Source organism: Staurois parvus, unplaced genomic scaffold (genome assembly GCF_062004578.1).
Source record: "Staurois parvus isolate SC_StPar_1 unplaced genomic scaffold, SC_StPar_1.0 ptg000115l, whole genome shotgun sequence".
NCBI lineage: Eukaryota > Metazoa > Chordata > Amphibia > Anura > Ranidae > Staurois > Staurois parvus.
The window spans coordinates 1,727,501-1,745,454 of NW_028317911.1; the positions used below are offsets into that span (position 1 = coordinate 1,727,501).

At 41.1% G+C, this 17,954-nt stretch overlaps 1 protein-coding gene across 5 annotated transcripts in view; it reads left to right on the forward strand.

The window, feature by feature from the left end:
- LOC149467327 (lethal(3)malignant brain tumor-like protein 3) overlaps window positions 1-17,237 on the forward strand; it is an 83,095-nt gene extending 65,858 nt beyond the window's left edge. For all 5 annotated transcript variants that reach the window (XM_089671899.1, XM_089671901.1, XM_089671902.1 and 2 more), the window contains exons 19-22: window positions 12,221-12,276; window positions 16,102-16,268; window positions 16,469-16,531; window positions 16,751-17,237. In XM_089671899.1, the coding sequence (XP_089528025.1) occupies window positions 12,221-12,276; window positions 16,102-16,268; window positions 16,469-16,531; window positions 16,751-16,879 (415 nt within the window). In that variant the 3' untranslated portion in view covers window positions 16,880-17,237. The remainder of the gene's footprint in view (window positions 1-12,220; window positions 12,277-16,101; window positions 16,269-16,468; window positions 16,532-16,750) is intronic.
- Window positions 17,238-17,954: the final 717 nt, after the last annotated feature.

Consider the following 17,954-nt stretch of genomic DNA (forward strand, 5'->3'; position numbering starts at 1 on the left):
AAGTGGCACAGAATTGTGACGTGGAAGGAAAATGATAAATGGTTTTCAACATTTTTTACAAATAAATATCTGAAAAGTGTGCCGTGCATTTGTATTCAGACCCCCTGAGTCAGTACTTTGTAGAACCACCTTTCACTGCAATTACAGCTACAAGTATTTTTGGTTATGTCTTTACCAGCTTTGCACATCTAGAGTGAAATTTTTGCCCTTTCTTCTTTGCAAAATAGCTCAAGCTGTGTCAGATTGGATGGAGAGTTGTCTGTAAACAGCAATTTTCAAGTCTTGCCACAGATTCTCAATTGGATTTAGGTCTGGACTTTGACTGGGCCATTCTAACATGTAATATGCTGCAATCTAAACCATTCCATTGTAGCTCTGGCTGTATGTTTAGGGTCGTTGTCCTGCTGGAAGGAGAACCTCCACCCTAGTCTCAAGGTTTTCTGCAGTGTTAGTTTTCTACCACACACAGCGTTTTTTGCTTTTAGGCTAAAAAGTTCAATTTTGTTCTCACCTGACCAGAGCACTTTCTCCCACATGTTTGCTGTGTCCCCCACATGGCTTCTCGCAAACTGCAAATGAGACTTCTAATGTCTTTCTTTCAACAATGGCTTTCTTCTTGCCACTCGTCTATAAATGTCAGATTTGTGGAGTGCACGACTAATAGTCCTGTGGACAGATTTTCCCACCTGAGCTGTGGATCTCTGCGGCTCCTCCAGAGTTATCATGGGCCTCTTTGCTGCTCCTCTGATTAATGCTCTCCTGGCCTGGACTGTCAGTTTAGGTGGACTGCCATGTCTTGGTAGGTTTGCAGTTGAGCCATACTCTTTCCATTTTCAGATGATGGATTGAACAGTGCTCCGTGAGATGTTAAAAGCTTTGGATATTTTTTTTTTTACAACCTAACCCTGCTTTAAACATCTCCCCAACTTTATCCCTGACCTGTCTCATTTGTTCCTTCGCCTTCATGATGTTGTTTTTTCACTAAAGTTCTCTAACAAACCTCTGGGGGCTTCACAGAAAGCACACAGGTGAACTCTGATTTACTATTTCAGGGATGTTGAAATTGTATCGCCCGACACCTGGGACATGTAGTTTCAGGTGTCAGGCAGGGAGCTTTTTTTCAACATTTAGCTCTGCTGCGGGCAGAGCTGCCACCCGATTGCTTTCACACAGTCCACCACAGTGCCGGCCTCCGCAAGGTCTTTTAGACCCTGGATGTCTCATTAAAGCAAACCTTTCACCAACAAATCATCACATAGGGGACTTTTTATACCCTATGTGATGAAAATAAAAATTTAAGTAAAAAAATTTTTTTTCTAATAGTCTAAAAATCTAAGTTGCACATAACATCCCCTCAAAAAAATGTTTTGAGCCCCCATCCCCACATATACACACATACATGCCAGAATGAGAGCAAAATTTTTAGCATGAGACGTCCTCCGTAACATTATACTGATGACCTATAAGGGGCTTTAAAAGGGTCCCCTATAGAAAATATGGGGTACTAAAGTTTGTCACCATTTCATGAGCGCTCGCAAATTTAAGATTTGACATGTTGGATATCTGTTTACTTGGTGTAACCTCATCTTTTTATATTTTACCAAAAATAGGGTAATTTATTGCTTTTTTGGTGCCCTAAAATTATTTTAAGTGTATTTTGTACTGAAATTTTGCATTGACTAGACCTTTGCAACAATATCATGTGACATAAAAAATTGAAACTACCACTATTTTATTCTCTAGGGTCTTTACCTTCAGAAAATATATAATGTTTGGGAGTTTGTGTAATCTTTTTTTTAAACGTGCTCAAAAAACACAAAAATGGCTCTGGAATCAAAGGATAAGCTCGACACTCCCCTTCCCTGATGAGCACCCAATTGGTGCTGAATACACTGCAAGGTCTCTCCCATCGATGCTAGTTCCCGGGTGCGGTGCTGGAGACAGACAGGGAGGGGAGGAGGAGACATGCAGAGCAATGTTAAAAATATTAAACGTTTAAGTCACCATAGAGCTCCTTTTAATTTTAAAAGTCCCAGACATTCCTAATATCACCTCACCTCCAGGGCCTAATAGGAAAGGTTAAGCGAGCCTGAAAAGAGAGTATGATAAACTACTGCAGCGTTCTGATGCTTGCTATGTGCTCTGGGTACAGTATCTGGCATCCTGTGGTCTGGATTTCTAGCAGCTTTTGGTGCAGTGCCTGGTAACCTGTCTTGCAGATTTTACTAATTGCCTGTTATAGACTGTTTTTTCTAGCTGCATGCTGTTATGTGCGGGGCCCAGTTCTTGACACAGTGCCTGGTATCCTCTACCACTGGATACAGTATACTGCTTCTCCAAATTGGATAACATCTTGACAAATAATTGCTTGTCCCTGAGTGGTGTTTGACATTCTTGTACCACTTTCGAAGGATTTTATTTAAAACCATTAGTAAGTTGTCTACCAATCCATATTGACCAGCAATTTCTGATCGGTCTATGCCTTTGTGGGGTCTGCCTTTAAACCCAAGCTTTCCTCACTGTTTTCCCAAACATTAGCCATTGGTGTTACTAAGCCCAGGACCCTGCATTCACTATATCTGGTCTCCCACAGTACACATAATATGGGAATGCAATTATTTTAGTAAACATAAACTGCCAAGTACCTTTTCTCTTCAGCAGTATATAGCAGTCTTGTGATTTCTCAGTGTCCAGCTAAGCACTGGTTAATCTTGTAGGAGTTTTCTAGTTTGACTATCCTATGAGGCTGCAGGACCCCTGACTCTCTGTCTGGACAGTGCTCATTGGCCCTGTGCTGATCACATACACCCTCCCAAAGAAAAAAACCTCTAGCAATGCACACCAAACTGAGCATGTGCAAAGAGACACCTAGATCTGTACTATCGGCAGATTGATTGGGGGGTAGTAGAAGAAGGGGAGGATCAGAGAAGACAGGATCAAACAGCCTTTTTTACAAAATGCATAGGATTAACCCCTTAGGTTCCATAGTGAGTATAATAAGCATGCTTTACTGCATATACAGACTGATTTTACTGATGTGGGTTTGGTAACTCTTTTAAGTAGGGACCTGGTGGCCCCTGGCATTGACAGTCAACTTGCTGATCACGTTTAACAGATGACTGTCACGTTGAACATTTTGTGCGATGTGGCGCTGGATGCTGTCTTGGGAATCCCTTTCTTCTATTCAAATCTGGCTGGCTATGCCTACCCTTCTTAGGAGAACGTCTTTTCATAAAGCTGCCATCTTAGGTGGGGGGATGCTTGATGGTTTTCAAGGGAATTTGGAAACCTCACATAGATGCATGGTTTCTAGAGGTAGGATCCAAAGGCTACTAAACAGAGTTTAACCTTTTGTCCACATTTTTTTGCTTTGCATCTTCTCATGTCTCAGCATTATCAGACTTCATTTTTAGCCATTCAGGGATTTCTGTCCAAGTGGGTTTTCGTTTTCCTCACTCCAACTGAAAATTTTCGAGGTTTTTACTCTTTACAGCTTCAGTATACAAAAGAGGGGTTCACTGAATTGTGGATTTGAAGCCTCTCCACGTCCTTGTGTGTTCTCTGTTTCGGATGGAATCTATTTGGTTAGTTTTTGCTTTCCCATCTCCCAGCTTTGCTATCACTTTAAATAGTTAGTTTGGACCAAGCTGACCCAAACAAACTATTTCCTTTACTAATACATGTGGGCGTTGTCAGCGCTGCATGAACTGTATGCAGCATGAGCTATATACAGTATACAGTGCTGTGTTCTGGCAACAGCACGGGGACTTCCTGTCTCATTCTTGGAACAAAGTCTAGTCTGGGTAACTTTTGCCGCACGAACAGACTTCTTCGACTTTGGACTCCAGTGTGTCTATCACAATGCAAATTTTGAAGGACTTTTAAGGCTTCTGCACTTTGAAATGTCATTTCCGAATTTGTGAATCAAAGGTTGAGGCCTGCACTCCTTTCAGTGTTCAGCCTTGGTCATAAATTAGTGCTTTGTAGTGGCTGTAGCTGATGGTGACACGTAAATCACAGTAAAATGATGAGACATCACCATTGTAAACACAAGCCATTGTTTTGGGGCCATGCAGAGTCCTATTTACAAGTTGTCATAGTGAAAGCTCAAAATGCAGTAAAACATTCAGGTCATGGGCAAAAATATTGGCACCCACTGCTTCGCCCTGAAAAGTGTTGCAATTACAAATGTTTAGGCATACTCATGTTTCTTTTATTTTTGTTTCTACACTTTTTTGTGTCATACCAAAACAAAGTGAAATCTTCCACAAAAAACGCCAAAAATGCACTGAACAAAACTATTGGCACTTTCTCAAAATTGTAAGAAATAATTGCATTCTAAGTTTTTTTTTTTTTTTTTTGATGCTCCTGTAATTTGTAAACTCCCCTATATCAATTAACAGGTACTGACAATATAGAAATCACACTGGCAACCAATAGAATGGTGAAAAATGTACCTAATTTTTCTGTTGTGTCTCTGTGTGCTGCATTTAGAAGAGAAAGAGAGCTGCAAAGAATTGTCTGAGGATTTGAGAACAAAAATTGTGGAAAAGCATGGACAATGCTTGGGTTAAAAGTCCATCTCCAGAGATCTTAATGTTCCTGTGTCCACTGTGTACAACATTGTCTAGACGTTAACAGCCTATGGCACTCTAGCTAATCTGGCATTATAGCTAATAATGGCATTATAAAATCTGAAGAATTCTTGAGTACAATGTAGGGCTTAGTCTCAGAAAGTTGGGCCTCCTTCAGAGGTCATGGGTTTTACAGCAGGACAATGACCCAAAGCACATGTCACAAAGCACCCAGAAATGGTTTAACCACTTGCCTATTGGGCACTTTTACCCCCTTCGTGCCCAGGCAAATTTTCAGCTTTCAGTGCTGTTGCACTTTGAATGACAATTGTGCCGTCATGCAACATTGTACCCATATGAAATTTTTATACATTTTTTCACACACATAGAGCTTTCTTTTGGTGGTATTTATTCACCACTGGGTGTTTTTATTTTTTGCACTATAAACAAAAAAGCAACAAAATAAAAAAAAGTTTTTCTTTGTTTCTATTATAAACTTCTGCAAACAGGTATTTTTCTCTTTCACCAATGTGCGTTGATGAGGCGGCACTGATAGGCAGCACTGATGGGGTGGCACGGATAGGCAGCACTGATGGTTACTGATAGGCTGCACTGGTGGGCACTGACTGGCGGCACTGATGCGTGCAACTGGTGGGAGGCAGTACTTTCTTCACGCTGTGACAGCGTGAGGGAAGCGTTGCCAATAACCGGCAACTGTATTTACATTGTGATCTGCTGTGTCGTTGAACTGTGGCTTGAATTCAGTGTTTGGGGGTCGTCTGACAAACTGTCTCCAGCCACTAGACCCAAAAAGAACAATCTTACTTTCATCAGTCCACAAAATGTTGCGCCATTTCTCTTTAGGCCAGTCAATATGCTCTTTGGCAAATTGTAACCTGCTCAGCACGTGTTTTTTTTTCAACAGTGGGACTTTGCGGGGGCTTCTTGCAGATAGCTTGGCTTCACATAGACGTCTTCTAATTGTAACAGTACTCACAGGTAACTTTATACCTTCTTTGATCTTCCTGGAGCTGATTGTTGGCTGAGTCCTTGCCATTTTGGCTATTCTTCTATCCATTCGAATGGTAGTTTTTTACTTTCTTCCACATCTTTCAGGTTTTGGTTGCCATTTTAAAGCATTTGCGATCATTTTAGCTGAGCAGCCTATCATTTTCTGCATTTCTTTATATGTTTCCCCTCTCCAATCAACTTTTTAATCAAGGTACACTGTTCTTCTGAACAATGTCTGGAACGACCCATTTTCCTCAGAATTTCAGAGAGAAATGCACTGTAACCAGCATGTACAACATTTGCTGCCTTCCTTCATTAAATAAGGGCAATAATTGCCACCTGTTTTTCAAAGAATGAATGACCTCACTAATAGAACTCCACACTGCTATTATTTTGAACATGCCCCTTTCAATTAGTGATTCAATTACACAGAATCAGCAGCACGCATGTCATGACTGTTGGGTCTGTTGGATTTCTATTACTCTACTACACCTGCTAGTAAATTATTTGCCATGTAGAAATATCATTTCTACCAAAAATGGTGATTGATCAGGTTAGTGATGTCTGACTGCTATTATTTTGAACACAACTGTATGTTCTACTATGTGCTTGGAAGTCTGGTTCCTGAATGGGAGTGTCTGTGCCCAATGTAATCAGCTGATGCACTTGCAGTGTTCTAAAGGATGCAGACACTGCACCTTTCCTCAGAAGTAACTACAACTTAGTGAGTATCTCACCAAAATATAATTTCTAATGCGGTGGATGCCTAAATCAGTTACTTGCATTTCAGTGCAGACATTTGGGGAAATCATTGAGCCAATCACATAAGCAAGAAATTATATTTCTGGGTAAAGTTCTGTACACCAGCTGTGTACAGAAGGCCTCCAGGATGCCATATTTCATAGAATTTTACAGCGGCTGCAAATTGAAAAGGAAAGGAAATTTTATTAAAATTAAATAACAATATGGGTGGTGTAACAATTGTAAATGCTAGATTATTTGCTTTCACAAAGGTTTCTTTTTTATCCATTTCATTCCAGAAACCTCTTGTCTCTCAGTCCCTAATCAAGACTTTTCTTCAGAGAGTTATTCATATAAATTACCCAATTTGACTTCTTGTGTCACCTTGGTACTTTAAGCTGGTACTCTCTGTTCTTCAGAGACCCTTTTGAACCAATTATAGACATTTCCCTTGGAAAACCTCACATATAAGCTTGCCTTCCTGGTTGCATTTACATCTGTTAGGCATTTTTCTCAGTTAACAGGTGTTTCTTGTAAAGTGCCATTTCTTGTTTTTCACAAGCGCAGTATGGTTTTGAGACAAAAAAACTTACTTCCTTCTACTATGTCCTCACTTCAATGAGGACAAAGTGCTTCTTTCTCTTTGTCCTGAGTCAAAACATGACAAGGATATTGCAGTATATTTTCTGAATGTAGTCAAGGCTATCCTGGTCTACCTGGCAGCCAGGGACTCTGCTCACAGTACTAAGTCCCTCCCTTTGTTCTTTCTTGCTTCCTACTCCCACACCACCATTGACAGAGGCAGAAAGTTCTGCCTTTCCATATGACAGCCCTATCCACCAAGGCTGTTGGTGTCTCCTGGGCTCTCCTTTTAGCATGAAGCATCTGCTTCCCAGATTCGCAAGGTCCCCTGGTCCTCTGTTCACATGTTTTCAAGTTCCAATGAGGTAGGTGTTCAGGCCTCGAATGATGCAAGCTTCATCCACAAGGTGCTTCAAGCAGTTATCCAAGTGTTTTGATTAGTTGTTTAACCCTTTGTTTTCTTGTGGGTCTGTTGGCAGTTTTGTTTGTGTTGTTGCCCACCCTTCAGTTTGTTTAGGTACATCTCATGGTTTATAAATACAAATGCTATCTCCTGTACTGCATGATTAAGATAAGAGGAATTATGACTTGCCTGAAATTCCTTATCTTGGAGTACAGTACAGGGCACGGGCCCTCTCTCTCTGTGTCTTGACCACACTTTACTGCTAAGGCCAATAGGTGTGTGTTTTACTCAGTTAGTGTACAATGTTAAGAGCAATACGTTCTATTTACCACTTGCAGCTGGAATATTGCAATTTTCAAGAACAGTTTTTACAGGTTTAGATACTAGCCAATTTTGTGAAATACACCTTGAAAAGCAGGGAACGGGTAATACACTGCTTCTGAGTGATTCAAAGAAGGCTCACACTACTCCTTTTTCCTAATTAACTACTTGATTTTAATTGGTTTGTGTGAAAGTTATAGCATCTACAAACTATGGTTTATACAGGGGTTGGACGAAAATCTAGAAACACTACATGATTTGCAGGTGTAAAAATGAAGACATGTTTCAGATTGAAAGTGGAAGTGATGTACCATTTTTCTGCTTCTGCTGTGTGACGAAACACCTAACAGGTGGGAAGCCTCACTTCATGCGTGTGCTGCTACTAATACGGAGTCATGTCAGAGCTTACCAAGTTTCAAAGAGGACAGATTGTTGGTGCCTGCTTAACTGGTGCCTCTGTGACTGAAGTTGCCAATTTATTTGCCGTGTCGTGAGGTACATTATCACATGTTACAGTGCATCCAGAAAGTATTCACAGCACTTAAGTTTTGCCACATTTTGTTATGTTACAGCCTTATTCCAAAATGGATTAAATTAATTTTTTTCCTCAACATTCTACAAACAATACCCCATAATGACAACGTGAAAGAAGTTCGTTTTGCAATTTATTAAAAATAAAAATGCAAAAAACCACATGCACATACGTATTCACAGCCTTTGCTCAATACTTTGTTGAAGCACCTTTAGCACCAATTACTGCCTCATGTCATTTTGAGTATGATGCTACAAGCTTGGCACGCCTATTTTTGGGCAATTTCTCCCATTCTTCTTTGCAGTACCTCTCAAGCCCCATCAGGTTGGATGGGGAGCGTCAATGCACAGCCATTTTCAGTTCTCTCCAGAGATGTTCAATCGGGTTCAGGTCTGAGCTCTAGCTGTGCCACTCCAGGACATTCACAGAGTTGGCCCGTAGCCACTCCTTTGTTATGTGGGCTGTGTTTAGGGTCGTTGTCCTTTTTGAAAGATGAACCAGAACGCTCTAGAACAGGTTTTCATCAAGGATGTCTCTGTACATTGCTGCATTCATCTTTCCTTCGATCCTGACTAGTCTTCCAGTTCCTGCTGCTGAAAAACATCCCCACAGCATGATGCTGTCACCACCATGCTTTACTGTAGGGATGGTATTGGCCAGGTGGTGAGTGGTGCCTGGTTTCCTCCAGACACGACGCTTGGCGTTCAGGCCAAAGAGCTCAATCTTTTTTTCATCAGACCAGAGAGTTTTGTATCTCATGGTCTAAGAATCCCTCAGGTGCCTTTTGGCAAACTCCAGGTGGGCTGCCATTTGCCTTTTACTGAGGAGTGGCTTCCGTCTGGCCGCTCTACCACACAGGCCAGATAGGTGGAGTGCTGCAGAGATGATTGTTCTTCTGGAAGGTTCTCCTCTCTCCACAGAGAAACGCTAGAGCTCTTTCAGAGTGACCATCGGGTGCTTGGTTACCTTCCTGGCTAAGGCCCTTCTCCCTTGATCGCTCATTTTGGCCAGGTGGCCCGCTCTAGGACGGTCCTGCAGTTAACATGCATGGTTAACTGTGGGACCTTTTATATAGAGAGGTTTATGCCTTTCTTAATCATGTCCAATCAACTGATTTTCCCAAAGGTGGACTCCATTCAAGCTGTGGAAACATCTCAAAGATGATCAGTGGGAACAGGGTGCACCAGAGCTCAATTTTGAGTCTCATGGCAAAGAGGCTGGGAATACTTTATCTACGTGATTTTTTTTTTTTTATTTTTAAATTGTAAAGATTTCAAAACTAACTTCTTTCATGTTTGTCATTATGGGGTATTGTTTGTAGAATGTTAAGGAAAAAAATGAATTTAATCCATTTTGGAATAAGGCTGTAACATAACAAAATGTGGCAAAACGTAAGCGCTGTGAATACTTTCTGGATGCACTGTGTGATGGCATACAGTTTTCAGGGAAATCGTCTGATAGGCTGATAAGCATAAGCGCAGTTGACATGACATGGTCAACTGACCGAATGAGATAAAAGGACATTGCGCAGAATTGTGACCCGGAAGAAGAAAACAACTACTGCAAATGTGACTGCAGAGCTCAGTCTCAGTCTTCCAAAGCCTGTGTCCACAAAAACTGCAGAGGGAACAACATGAGCAAAATATACACGTGCGAGCTGCAATTGCCAAACCTCTAGTGACTGATATTAATGTCAAGAAAAGAAGAGAGTGGTGCAAAGCCCATAAATTATGGACTATTGATCAATAGAAGACTGTAATATGGTCCAATGAATTCAGCTTCACACTGTTCCCAATCACCGGACATGTTTGTGTCTACCATCCAAAACTTATATCCAGTCTGTCCTGGATGCAAAATGCGGTCCAACACCATATTATGTAACAATTTTGTGCTTTTACCTGGTGTTTCCATAATTGTGTCCTACTCCAGTATCTGAAAATTGATCAGTCCTAATGTACTAACTGCATATCTCATGTCTTTAGGCCCCTAAGATTTCAGGACAGTACAAATGCCCCCCAAATTACCTCTTTTTGGAAAGTATATAGTTTGTGGTATTTAATAAGAGGCACGGCAAGTTTTTTGAAGTTGTATTTTTTTTTTTTTTTTTTAATTAATAAATAAAAATGTTTTTTTACTTAATTGTCACCAGTGAAGTACAGCATCATCATATTCCTTTTTTAATACAAAAATGTATTTTACTTACTTTAGAAACTGCAGCTTGACATTGCATGCTGCTATTAAGTTTATGATCTACCAGAACACCCAGATCATTCACCATTGCTGTTCTCCTGGAATGTATGATGCATGCATCTTTTTAGCCACCAAGTACATAACTTTACATGTATCACCATTAAACCTAATTTTCCACACAGTTGTCCATTAGAATCGTGCATTGATCTCTGCTTGTAAATTTCAGACGTCCTGTAAGGATGCTTTTCCACTACATAGCTTGGTGTCATCTGCAAACACTGAAATGGTACTTTTAATCCCAAACTCTTTCATTTAAAAAGTAAGGGTCCCAAAGCTGAACCTTGGGGTACTATGATAACCTTAGAGCAATCAGAGTATGAATCATTAATCACTACTCTCAGAATACGGTCTTTTAGCCAGTTTAGCTATCTATTGACAAACTGAATTTTCTAAGTCTGTAGAACTTAACTTACAAGTCGACGGTATTCAAGCTGTGAAGGAAACTGTTATAATCGAGAGCAAGACTGCAGGTGTCGGGGATCAAACTTTTCAATCTTCCACCTGGGTATGTTCGTATGACTTCCTGGTATAAACTCTGCCTACTTTCTTGCATGCTTTGAAGCAATGCCATTTGCTCAGCTGACAAGTGAGGCGGTTTGCCGAGTGCTTTTAACTAGGTATAGGTTGTGAAAGTCTGAACCTTGGCACTGGCCATGTGAGGTTTGTTTCCGATTAAAACATCTTCCATTGTGGTGTGTAACACAAAATAATACAATTGGTCCAAAATTATTTGCATTTTTATGAAGTATTGTAAACCGTGTTTTTTTTTTTTTTTTTGTTTTATTTTTACATATGTGGTGTGATTACTATATCTTATTATGCAGGCCTTGGCAGCCTATTGGTCAGACTAAAATTGTATGTTTAAAAATGGTTTAGCTGTGTTTTCTGTAAAGTGCAGTTTGCAGAAGCTGTTGAGGACTTGTTTGTCTTAGGAACCACTTGGGGTTCCAGGACATTCCACTATCTGAAACTGGAAATGCAGATAGCAGTGTGGTCGTGGAGATACCTCGTAGATGTCACCAAGTTATATTGTAAAGCGCTGAGCAAACTGTTGGCGCTATATAAATCCTGTATAATAATAAGTATGAGAACTCAGTTGTACTTGTCACATAGGTAAAGTGTGTAAACACATAGTGGTACAATAATTTCTACTTTATCAGCACACTAAGATAAAACAAGGATAAGATTCCACCATTCTTCAACCAGCACTGAACACAATCTAGTGGGATACTGTAATGTAAAAAAAAACATATAGGTGATCTAAATTGGTATTGGGATAAACTACAATAATAATAGCGTGGAACAATAAATAAAAGCATAAAATAAATCAATCCCTTTTTAATGCAGAGGTAGTCCCAAATGGTGAACAATGCTCAACAAAACCTATTACTGCAAAAGTGATGGATTCTTCATGCAGACAGCTTTGATGGAGAGGAGTGGGGTCTCCAGGAATAGTAATTCACAACAAAACAAAAGAGAGCAATACAGCAAATCATCAACTTCCACAAACATTTAATTAAAAACTACATTGTAGATGCTTTGTTGTGCTGTTTTTTTTTATTTGTTGCTGGGTACTGCGTGGTAGCTGTGTTTTCCCTGTGTTTCTTTCTTTTCTTTGGGTATATCCATGTAATATAGGATAATAGTACCATCAATATCGATGCCATGTGCAATATGATTTTATGACTGTTATTCTCAGAAAACCCATGGGAGGAGAGAGGAGTTTTACTTTGTAAAATATTTTTATTACCTAATATTTTGTATGTAGTTCTAATTTTCATTACTTGTTGCTGCTTTCTTTTATAGGGGTACTCACACATATATCCGCCTACAGCTGATTAAACAGGACACAGATGGCACAGGTTAGCATGACTGCTTTTACAGTAACTGAACTGATGCATGGGTTGGAGGTTAAGAGGAAGCTCCACCATTTGAAGGGACATTTTTTTTTTTTCTTGCAACCTTTTACATCCAGTGGGCTAGGACTCTGAATCTTTAGCAGATCACCTGCCATCCCACTGCTCAAAGACTGTCCTCAGCACCACATTGAACAGTGGGATGTCAGGTATAAGTCAAGGCAGTGGCTTCAGTTTGTGGCTTAACATAGATAGAGCTAATACTTTCATCACACTTAAACTGGTCTTGTTTTGTGCAAATTTTGTCCAGTTCTCGATTTGTCCGGAAAGTGAGGGAGATTTTCCTCACAGCTGAGTAGATCTTGTTGCATCCCCTGCAACAAATTCAGGCATGCAAGGGCCAGATTTATGTGCACAGTCCTGCCTCTGTGTGAACTAATGCCCTCCTACAGATAAGGCACTTCTCCAGCATTATCCTGCTCCAAATTGTGGCTCACTTCTCTGCATCAGCCTTTACTGTGTTATACATTAGCCTTCACTTGTGAGAGACAGGATGGCTGCACCCCTTCTGCTCCATGGCAAGAAAGTGTGAGTACCATTCAAGGAATCCCCTCATGGCAGACATCAGGCACATGGCAAATGGAAAGGGCAGGCTCAGCCATGAAACAGAATGTGGTTTCAAAGGCCATTTGCCAGACTCTAGCAGTCTCAGCCAAGTGCAACCCTGAATTAGCCCTGTCGGATCCCTTCGTACTCAAATTTGGAGCTCCTCCTAGTAGCCTTGCACTACTGTGTAGATAGTTTGGTGGACTTCAAGTGGCATTGCAGTTTCGGCTTTTTTTTTTTTTTTTTTTTATAAAAAACAAAAGCAAACATGTCATACTTACCTGCTCTGAGCAGTGGTTTTGCACAGAGCATCCCCAATTCTCTTCTTCTCAGGTCTCCTGCTGGCACTTGTGGCTCCTCCCCTTAACCTGTACCCCAAATAGCAAGCCATTTGCATTGGGGACATTGGTGCGTGCTCGCTTCCAAGACTAGCTCTGTGCATCCATAAGACACAAAGTCACAGCTCTTCCCCACCCCCACCCTCCACTCTCTCCTAATTGGCTCACTGGCTGTGATTGACAGCTGTGGGGGGAGCAGCACACAGAAGGTTTTTTTCTATCTTCATGCATAGAATGCATGAAGCTAAAAAAAAACCTTCAGCCTTTACAACCACTTTCATACACCAAAATTCTCACTTGACTCTGTCAGTTCAGATGCGCAGGAATCTCCAGCTGCAGACCTGGTCTGTAGAGACAATCTCTAAGAAACTTCTAGAATGGGTTCTATTTGGTAGAGAATGGCTCTTTGAGGAGTCCTTAGACACCTTTTTGTTAAGGAAGTCACGGGTAGAAAGAGCACACTGTTGCCTAGTAAGAAGAAAGATGAGGTACCTGTAGCAAAATTAGCCGCCTACAGAATTTGAAAGTGCTCCATTCATCCTTCTAAGACCTCCCGTTTCTGAAGCCATGTCATCCACTGAGTTTTGTTACAAGTCCTGGACGTCCAAGACAGCCAAGTCTGGCACCAATTCCTCTCCACAGGGAAGGAGCCCCCACACTCTACAAGTGTGGGGGAGTACATCTGTTGCCTTTTTCAGCCACTTAGAATCAGGAAATTTCAGATCTTTGGGTCATACTGTCCCAGGGATACAGGCTGGGAGTTTGATCTCTGCCTCCTCCCCGTATTTTGTCCTCAAAACCTGATTGTTACAGTTCCCTCAGAGAAACAATTTCAAGGCTTTTATTCAAACATGTCTATGGTCTCGAAGCCCAGTGGGGTTATCCACTTCATCCTACACTTAAAAGTTCTCAACACTTTCTTGTAAGGGGAATTTCCAGCTTCCAACAGATATACATGTTCCATTTTTTCCCTGCATTAGTGGTGCCTGCGATTTTGCATTGGGCGATCAGCTCTTCCATATTGTGGCTCTTCCCTTTGGTCTGTCAATGCCCCTTGGGTCTTCACCAAGGTTCTTTTCTCAATCCTTGTGCTATTGAGTGCTCAGGGAATCCACGCTATTGGACATCTGTACGTTGTGCTCTTGAAGTAGATCTTCCTCCAGGCCCTCGCGACCAATGTCTGGTGGACAATACAGACACTTCAGAGCTTTGCCTAGATCCTCAACCTCAAGAAGTTCTCTTTGGATCCCACCCCTCTGCTGGGAGTACCTGGGCCAAGTCTTTGACATGGCCAAGGCCAGAGTGTTTCTTTCCTGGGAACAGGGGTTGATCCTCTATATTCATGTCCAGACTCTTTGCTCCAAGAATCTTCCTTCAGTTGATTTTACATGGGATTACTGGGCCTCATGGCAGTCATCTTTTGAGGCTTTGATGTTTTCCCAGTCGCACTCCAGGCCTCTGCAGCTCAGTGTGCTGTGTGGGACAAACCTTCTCAGTCTCTGGACTGACCCATGTGCCTTTCCAGTTCTGTGCTAGAATCGGGGAAGTCCTTTCTCCTGTTAACCTGGACTTTTTTTTTTTTTTACAATGGATGGTGGCCTATCAGGCTGAGGAGGGGTATGGAAACAGTTCAAGGAGTGTGGTCCTTGAGGGAGTCTAGACTCTCCATCAATATTCTCAAGCTAAGGGTCATTCACCTATCCCTGATGTGGTGCCTTTGGCCTTTCTCTTTCAAAGACCTCTGCTTTAACGCTGGTAAAGGTATTAAAGGTGCTCCTGCTGTCACCATCCAACTTGGCGGTGCTTCCGGGTCTACACAAGGTTTTTAGATTCCTTTTTATGTGAGTGCAATGGCAATTTTTTTTTTTTTAAATACATAAAAAGGAAAGGCTACACTATGGTGGTTCCCCCTCTTGTTTCGCTTTATCTGAGTGATACAAGCTTCCAGGATCAAACCCACCACTGTGACAGGGGAAGTTGGATAGTGACAGCAGGAATGTTGAGAGGCTGAAGACCACTGGAAATACCCAGTAGGTTTTGACCCATATGCTGAAAGGCACAGGGTCAATATTCTCTGGAGTGTGGAAGAACACAAGTGTTTTTTGAATGAAGCACAAAGATCACAAATAGAATAGATTTGCACTTTGAACTGTTTATTGCGAAGAGCACTTCACATTGGATGGATGGGACTTTATTTCATTGGCAGATAAGAATTGTTGACAGAGCTGTGTATAAGAATAATTAGCATAGGTGATCACAAAGGCTTTTGCTTTGAAGCCTAGGAATCTTTCACTCAACTCGTTCAATCGGTACCTCTCGGGATTTTCAACGTGCTGCCAACTGGTCCTCTGTTACACATTTAAGTTTTACCAGGTGAATGTTCAGGCCTTTACGGACACCAGCTTTGTGTGTAAGGTGCTTCTACCCACGCTTTGAATTTGGGAATGTTATCCCCTTATTTTGGGATTGTTGGCATTGTTTACAGTATTTCTGACCCCTCAGTTGTATTGCTTGGTGATGTCCATTGGTGTTAATTAATGGAATCCTTTGTCCTGTACTGTATTTAGAGATTTTTGACTTTTCTGTAAAACACAGGACAGGACAGGGACACATATTCTCTTATTGCTTGATAAAAACAAACAAACAAAAAACCCTAAGGATTGCTACTAGTAGCAGGGGTTATATGGGCTGACCTTACAGTTTTACTTGCCATTGTATTCACTGGCGGGTGGCAGAAGATAACCCATGGTCTTGATAAATGGAAGCATGTACTGTATTCCAAGAAAATTATTTTGCAGGCAGCTCAAAAATCCTTATTTTGCATTGTCTACCATTAGATGTAAGCTTTCTACACACAAAAGTATATAGTTTTTTTTTTCTCCCTTAGACTGTGAACTAAGCTTGGAGCAAGCGCTTCATGAATCAGTGTTTATGACATCCTTGTCCCCTGACCCTGGTCATCGAATTCACCTGTGCTGGGAACAGCAGTGCCACCTGCTACCTGAAGTGTCGGCATATAGTGCAAAAACTGTAACCAAGTGGACAGCTGAAGAAGTAAGAACTTGCTGGGGGATTTGAGATTTATAGGATAACCTGGCATTTCTGCAGGCTACATGTAAAGTGAAAGCTCTGGGAGAAATATTAGGAAATTTGGTGTATGATTTGTTGTTGCACAGTTTAGGTAAACATAATGTGGTTATGGTAAAGACAGTTCCAAAGATCTTGTCACCATTACATTCTTATGTCCTCCACAGGTTGCTCAGTTTGTCCAGCAGCTGCCAGGCTGTACAGAACAAGCCTCTGTTTTCAAAGAAGAGGTATGAATAGACAAAATGCTGATAGCTAGTCTGGTGTTGGTTCTGTGTCCATATTTCTGTTCTATCTATCTCCTGCAAAGCACCATAGACGTACATAAAATCTAGACATGTGATCCACCTACACACTGCAAATCTTTAGGCATACTGTTTTGTTTTTGTCCATTGTCTCAATAATACAAAATAGGTCAATGTCATTACGTTTTCTTTCATTTTTCACAGCAAATAGATGGCGTGGCTTTTTTACTGCTTACTCGTAATGATTTGGTGAAGATTTTGGGGCTGAAGCTAGGTCCTGCTCTGAAGATCTACAACTCAATCCTTATGTTCAACAACCTGGAACAGAATTAATCTGAAAAAAGAACAGCGAGAGAGCCACATGCTACTTCAGGACTGTGAACTGTCTGGTGATTTTAGGACAAAGTGTGATTGTTGGTATACTTGCACTACATCCAGGAAGTCCAGCACAGTCTAGGAGATGATTTTCATTTATCAAAGAATGTGCTTTATCTGCTCAGATGTTCCTGTGTCTGCATATTCATTATGGAGTATAGGAGCGGCCTAGCTCTGAATTACATTTGGTGTGATAAATCTGCTGCTGTGGTGCCTTACTGCTTTGGGTCCTGGCCATTCTTGCACCAGGAGTTTAAGGTGTAATGGAATTATTTTGTTTTTGCTCACAGAACAAGTAAATGGTTTTGTTGTCAAATTTTCCTAGTCCTTATTCCAGTGTTCACAGATCATTTAATGGCAGTTACACGGGGCCAGTTTTCAGCCTTAAACATCTGCCTATAATAATTTACCAGTGTAATGGAGAGAAGCATGGAAACCCTTCCTAAATATATGCAACCACCATTGTCATTTTTGTATGTCTGGGGATTAAGTGGGGGAACCTCGGGTCCTGGTTGGATGTCAAGAGGCATTAGGTACTTCCTTTTTCTATTTCCATATCTGTTTCTCTCTCTTACCGTAATTTTATTATCTGCCTCTTTCTTTCTCTGTAGTAATGTAGTGTTGCAGAGTGACTTTTTGGTGCAGATAGCAGCAAATATAGCAAAAATGTTTACTTAATAGCTAAATCCCACGTAAACTGCTAATTACACAGGTGAAATACATATAATGTGAACTGTTACAGTTGCCAAAGCATTTGTGTTTCACTACCGAGATCTACATAGCTCTGCCACATAGCCAGGAGGACCAGGCAGATTGCAGTGCTTCTTCTTTTACAGTTCATTAAAACACTGCCAACACCACCCGAGCCTCTCAATTGGACAGTGAAGCAGCAGCAGACTAATGAGCTCATCTCTCTGCTCACTCTGCTTTAGCCTCCTACCAACTTGTTTTTCTTTTTTCAGCATATTTGTATTTAGAAGACCTGACCAATGGATCCCTTGCTCTCCCAGTCTGAGTGCTGCTATACTGGAAA